This window comes from Arachis ipaensis, chromosome B5 (assembly GCF_059453495.1).
Source record: "Arachis ipaensis isolate K30076 ecotype BB chromosome B5, ASM5945349v1, whole genome shotgun sequence".
NCBI classification, from domain to species: domain Eukaryota; kingdom Viridiplantae; phylum Streptophyta; class Magnoliopsida; order Fabales; family Fabaceae; genus Arachis; species Arachis ipaensis.
Window position 1 is genome coordinate 155,693,587 of NC_142440.1, and position 6,795 is coordinate 155,700,381.

Consider the following 6,795-nt stretch of genomic DNA (forward strand, 5'->3'; position numbering starts at 1 on the left):
TATTTTAAAGGATTTAAACTGAACAATATAATTTCGTATGAACTTAAAATGATGAATACATTAATTATTTCATATATAGAGACTTTAAAAAAAAATAAAACCAAATATAATAATGATAAGGGCCTAACCCCCCCTGTTTTTAAAAAAAAAGTTGACCAAAACTAAAACTAACAATAATAATAATAATATTATTATTATTAGATAAGACAAGTGGAAAATAGTTAACTTTTTTAAAAGAAAATGCATAATTTTTCAAACTATATTTAGATATTATATCTGAGATAGAAATATAAAGATAAGGAGTAACGAAAAAAAAAATGAAAATGCCCGTTTTATTTCTTTTAAAAATTACAGAAAATACATGCTTTTTTTTTTATTTTTCTCAAACAAAAAGATTTTGTGTCACTACTTTTGTGGTTTATCATAAAATCACTTTTTCTAAAAGTTTTTGTAACTTCTTTTATTGTATAAATTTGTGCATAAACTTTTTTTTATTAACCTTATATGTTAATTTTTTTTATGTCAATAAGAATTAAATTCTAAATTTTTAAGTCATAAAAAATCTAATATCATATCATAAAATTACTTATTTCAAAAACTTAATTAATAGAATAAAATACATAAATAGATATATCTTTAACCTCAAAATAAAAACAAAATTGCTTATCTCTTATTTCCATATATTTTTATTTCAGAGACAAAAGCAAAAGGGAACCTATTATACATACACTAGGTTTAGTCTCATCATTTTGAAACCACACGAAACAATAACCAAAAGACAAAGAAGAAAAATTAAAGAAAGGAAACCTAGTTGTGTTTAAAGTGATACAGATGGGCACAAATTATATGTCTCTATATGTATACTTTATAAAATGTATTGAAGGCAATTGCGTTACGGATTTTGCAAACAAAGAACACTTGTAAAGTAATAAAAAATCATTATATAATTATACATTTCATTTTCTCATACTTTTAATTAATAATGCAAATAAAGTTGCATGTTTTTATTAAGATAGTAAGATTTACAAGTTTTTAATGCTATTAAATTTAAAATTTAAAGCCATTATTTTATATAGATTATAAAAAATATTATATTTACATAAAAAATTAGTTATTAAATTAATTATTTATATTTTATATAAAAATATATATTATTTAATTTATTTTTAATGTGTATTTATATTTTAATATATATTTTATATAAATAATTAATTTTAGCATCATTAAAATTCAAAATAATTTAAATTTATTGAGCTAGCTCGTTCACCTGTTTAAAAAGGGTTATTATTTTTTTTCTAAATTAAACCCTTTAAATTTTGGATTAAATGAAATGAATTTGATTAATCCAAAAAAATAACGAATTAAATAGATTATTCCACTAAAAAAATTTGTTTATTTAACATTTTTTGCAAAAGTGGCAGCTTGTATAACCTGTGGCTTTAAACGGACTGTCTCATTTGACAATTTTAATTAATTTGATGCTTAATTTTTTTTTTTTAACATTTGCATAGTTAATATAGTATTTAAAAAAAACCTCTCGCAGTAGCACTCGTTATTCTAAGAAGGAAAAAAAATAAAAGAAAAGCTTTAAAATAAATTTAAATTATACTATATATGTTCATAATTTCTTAGCTATCTACTTAAGCATTATTATCAGGTCTAAAAACCAGAATGTCTCCTTTAACTATACTTTTTTTTTTTTTATCAAAGACAGGAAGACTTGAATTTGCCACCTCTTAAGTGAGTATAGAAACACTATGCCATTTGAGTTATAACTCATTAGCATCTCGTTTAACTATTTGATGACAATTTTTTTTGGGTATATTTATATAGTTGATATATTATTTAAAGAAAATCTCTCGCAGTAGCTAGTACTCGTTATTCTAAGAAGAAGAAAAACTAAAATTGATCTAAACTATGTTTATAATTTCTTAGCTAGCTTCTCAAGCAATATTATTATTATTGCCTTTTTAAAATTAATGTCAACTATCTTTATTGTTTCTTAAGCATTGCCTTTCCCTAAAATATAAAAAAGAATTAAGTAATTCGTATCACGAACCATCATCATTTGTCGCTGTCCTTTGATTTTGGATAAAGATGACCACTCTCCAATCTCCAAGTATATATAGAAAGATAGGAGATAGAGAAGAGAGAATTGGAATTAGAATTAGAATAAAAAAAAAAAATGGAGTGGAGAAAATGTTATCTGGATTTAATGTTAGTGCCATTAGGAATTCTTATGAGTATTTGTTATCATATTTGGTTGTGGCATAAGACTCGCACACACCCTTTTTCCACCTCTATCGGAATCAATGCTAATGCTCGACGATTTTGGGTCCCTGCCATGTTGAAGGTACTATTATATATATATTCTCCTCAAAATTAATTTAATCAATATCACATAATTTGCACTCTTATTACTTTTCATATATGTTACATATTACACATATTACTATGCTTTGCTTTAATTATTATATATATAGTTCAAGAGGTTTTTTTTTTTCTCAAAAGAAAAAGAAAATTAAATAATATATAACTCTTCTGGATTTTTGCTTTGGAATGGTAGAAAAAGCATCTATAATGTATTAATGTATGTATATAGTTGAACTTTACCTAACTTTCAATTTGATTTTTATTTTACCATTTATAAACTAAACGAAAGAGCTACGTGTTTGAACTCTTTGAAATTAATATCTATCTAGCTATTATATAAAGAGAATATGAAATTAAAGTAATTTAATGTTTAATGTTTTAAAAAATATTTTTCATTATAAATGAAGATATGTTATTAATTTCAATAATTAAACTCATAACTAACCTTTTGATTTTAGTGAGACATATTTATTATTTTGACTAATTTCAAATATTTTATTATTATGATATATATTTATATAAAAAAAAATGCTGAATTAATAGGCATGTTAGTTAGCATCTCCTACTAATACACTAGTATATATAATGTCTATATTTTGATGAGAAATAATAGATTTGCTCTAAATTTTAAATTTTAAGAGTTTATTTTGTATTACACTTTATATAATTATCATAAAAAATGTTATTTGTATATTAAAATTAGTCACTAAAATCAGTTACCAATGTATTTGTGTATAAATACATGCGTGATTTAATTTATTTTCAATATATATTTGTATTTCAACATATATTTTATCAATCCTGCTATTTCTGCCAACTTCTGCCAACTTTTATTTATAACTGTGTTTAATGGAAGTGTCTTTGTGGATGTGTCTAATAAAAATATTTTTTTTATGGTTGTGTTTAATAGAAGTGTCTTTATAGATATATTTTCTGGATGTGTCTCTTTATATATGTGTTTAAAATATAATAATTAATTATTGTTGACAATAAGTTGGCAGATAATATGTTAGTACCCTATACTTTTCCTTATGCTAGTGACTGACTTTGGTGGTTGATTTTGGTGTACACGTAACATTAATGCTAAGTAGACAAAAAAAACAGTCAAAACTTGTCTTATTTAGCATTAATTAATTGTCACAACAATTAATAAATGCTAAATAAAGTAAGTTATGACTGTTTTTGGCTAATTTTCTTTGGTTACCGAATATTTCCTATTATTATATATGCTTAGAGCATGTAACGAAAAAAAGTAAAGAAAAAAAGTTGAAAATATTTTTGTCCATTTTTTTAGGACATTGAAAAGAAGAACATCTTAGTAGCTCAAAGTCTCCGAAACCTTATAATGGGATCAACTCTCATGGCCACCACCTCCATTCTTCTCTCGGCCGGCTTAGCGGCCGTGATAAGCAGCACTTACAGCGTAAAAAAACCTCTAGACGATATTACCTATGGCGCACACGGCGAATTTATGGTGGCGCTCAAATACGTGACGCTTCTTACCATATTCTTGTTCTCATTTTTCTGCCATAGCTTATCAATTATGTTCTTGAATGAATTGGCCATACTAATTTGCACACCACAAGAAGCACTCTCTAAGTCTATGGTAACACCGGAATATTTGAATGAGATTTTGGAGAAGGGAACTATTTTGAACACTGTGGGGAACAGGATCTTCTACTTGGCACTCCCTTTGTTGCTTTGGATCTTTGGCCCAATCCTTGTTTTGTTGTGCTTCATGGCTATGTTGCCGGTGTTTTACAATCTTGACTTTGTTGTTTGTTGGAGTTCTTCTAATCATGGGAAATCAAACATGATCATCATCAATGCCAAAAGTGATAATAATGACTATCTTTGAATACCTAATTATTAATTGGGTAATGTTAGGTAGACAAAAAAAAAAAAGAAGCCAGAATTTGCCTTATTTAGCATTAATTAATTGTCGCAACAACAAATTAATGTTAAATAAAGCAAGTTATGACTGTTTTTTACTGATTTTTTTTTGTTATCAAACATTTTCGTTATTAATTATGATCACTATAATTAACGGAAATGTTTGGTAACAAAAAAAATCAGCCAAAATCAGTCATAACTTGCCTTATTTAACATTTATTAATTGTTGTGATAATTAATTAATACTAAATAAGGCAAATTCTATTTTTTTTTTCTACCTAGCCATAATTAAAAACTTCTATATAGTTTTTTTTTTTTTGGACATGAATAACTTGGTGTTAATAAACTATGATATAGTTTGTTATGCTGCAGTTATTCATGAATAAAAAGAATATATGTACATATATTATTGTTGTGTATGCATCTTTTACAATGATGTAAGTTGTAAAAGTAAAGCACGTTTGTATAAGGCATGTATATTAGTGCAGAAGCGCTTTATTGAAATAATTGAAAAATAATAATTATCATTATTAATCTCTCTCTGTCTCTCTATTTTGGCGTTATTAGATCTTTTCCCTTGAGTAATCAAAAAAAAAAAAAAAAGGGATCTTTTTCCTTGATGATGCACTAACAATAGTGTCTTTCATTGTTTTGATGATGAATAAAAGGTTATAATATGTATGACATCTATGTGGATGACTTCTGATTCCTAATAAGTGAACTACCTTTTTTCATATTCCAGCAATAACGTTGTTTTAATGAAAAATAGACAATTGCAACAATTAAACTTTAAAATGCTTTAATTTACAAGAAATTCTTAGGTGCTCTTAAAGTAGATAAATATTCTTATTCAGTTATTCTGATTCATTAATTACTTCTATGTTATTATTATTATTATTATTATTATTATTATTATTATTATTATTATTAATTTAAAAATTTTAATAAAATAAAAATTAACTTAAACTGGTCTACATTATTGAAATAAAATAAATTAACGTTACAAAGCAAGAACATTAATTATTATTAGAGCACACAAGAAATTCTCTTAATTTACTATTATTTTTCTTTTGGCAACTAACCGCAATTGGTGCCATGTTGTTAGAGGCTTAGAGCATAATCAATATCTCCATCGGTTTGAGTTTTTTTTCTTTTATTATTATTATTATTATTATTATTATTATTATTATTATTATTATTATTATAGGTTAGCATTATTGCTTGTATTTTGGGTTGCCTTTTTCATAAATAGTAGACTCTTTGGGAGAGTTTGCAAATCCCAGTTGGACTCTGAATGTAATTAGTTTGTTTCCTTTGGGCTTAGGCAATAATGATAACATTAAAATTATCATACCGACAGGGGGAAAAAAAAAATCTTTTTCAATCTTTTTAGTATTTATAATTATTATATTTAATTGAAGAATGAACTAGTACTATATAGGGTTACGTATTACTATGATTTAATTCTTCTATTTGAAAGCAACAGCCACAAGATAAAGGATTATTATTCCTAATGGTATTTCGGCAAAGAAGTAAAAGTACAGTGAACATTAGGTAAGATATGAATAAAAATGTGTGTTTGAATGCTATCAAGTGATATAAAAAAAACTTTCTTTTTTTGAATTAGAAAAATATATTTTTTTAATTTAATGTATTTAGAAAATATTATAAGTAAAAATAAAAATATTTAAAAAAATACAATTATCATATTTTTTAAAAAGATTTTTTTTTTTACTTTTATAACAAAGGATATTTTAACATAATAAATAAACAAAAATACTTTTATGTTGTATGTTGTATCCAAACAAAATTAATAAATAAAAAATATTTTTCTATAAAATATTTAAATATTAAATTATTTTTATATTTTTAAAATTTTATTCTAAAAAGATAACTTAAAATTTTTTTTTTAGAAGTTCATCACCTAAACAAACTCTAAGTAATTAGTTGCTCGTTTTGTATTTTTACTAATAAAAACTTAAAGTAATATCCAAAAATTTTAGCTAAAAATATTTTAATTTGTCATTTTAATAAATTTTGATTCACTAAAAATTTTTGAAAAATATTCAGACCGGTCCATCCGCCTTTTCTAAAGAAAGCAAATTTATATTATAATAATATTTTTTTGAGAGCTAAATATCTTCTCTTATAATAAAATTTGTTAAAAATTTATTCGTCTAACATATATGTCAAAATTTATTTAAAGCGATGTAAGGACTAATATATCTAACGAAAGTAATAATTTTCAAAAACTTTTAAAAGATAAAAATTTATAAAGTTTAAATAAAATTGCAATCTAAAATTTATCTGGAGATTAATTTCAAATTCGAGTATTTCCTCTATTATTATTTTTGTCACTCTAGAACGTAGCCTGCGATGTAGATGATGTTTGCCAAAATTTCCTTTAGCATGTTGCATGCATGCATCGCCCATCTATCTCAAAAAATACATCAGCTAATAATAAAGTAATAGATCTTGTGAAAATTAAACTTAATTAGATCTTTAATTACTAATTAGTATTTTTTTTCG

The 6,795-nt window shown here is 24.1% G+C and overlaps 1 protein-coding gene across 1 annotated transcript; it reads left to right on the forward strand.

Moving 5' to 3' along the window:
* Positions 1–2,166: 2,166 nt before the first annotated feature.
* LOC107642198 (uncharacterized) lies at positions 2,167–4,344 on the forward strand. Its single transcript, XM_016345501.3, has 2 exons — positions 2,167–2,353; positions 3,668–4,344. The coding sequence occupies exons 1-2, from the start codon at positions 2,186–2,188 to the stop codon at positions 4,229–4,231; spliced, it is 732 nt and encodes a 243-aa protein (XP_016200987.1). The 5' UTR covers positions 2,167–2,185; the 3' UTR covers positions 4,232–4,344.
* Positions 4,345–6,795: the final 2,451 nt, after the last annotated feature.

Excerpts from the sequence above, each read along its gene's own strand:
- LOC107642198 (XM_016345501.3), top strand. The coding sequence starts at position 2,186 with ATGGAGTGGAGAAAATGTTATCTGGATTTAATGTTAGTGCCATTAGGA. Across the intron at positions 2,354-3,667 it reads GGGTCCCTGCCATGTTGAAG|GACATTGAAAAGAAGAACAT; the intron begins GTACTATTATAT and ends CCATTTTTTTAG.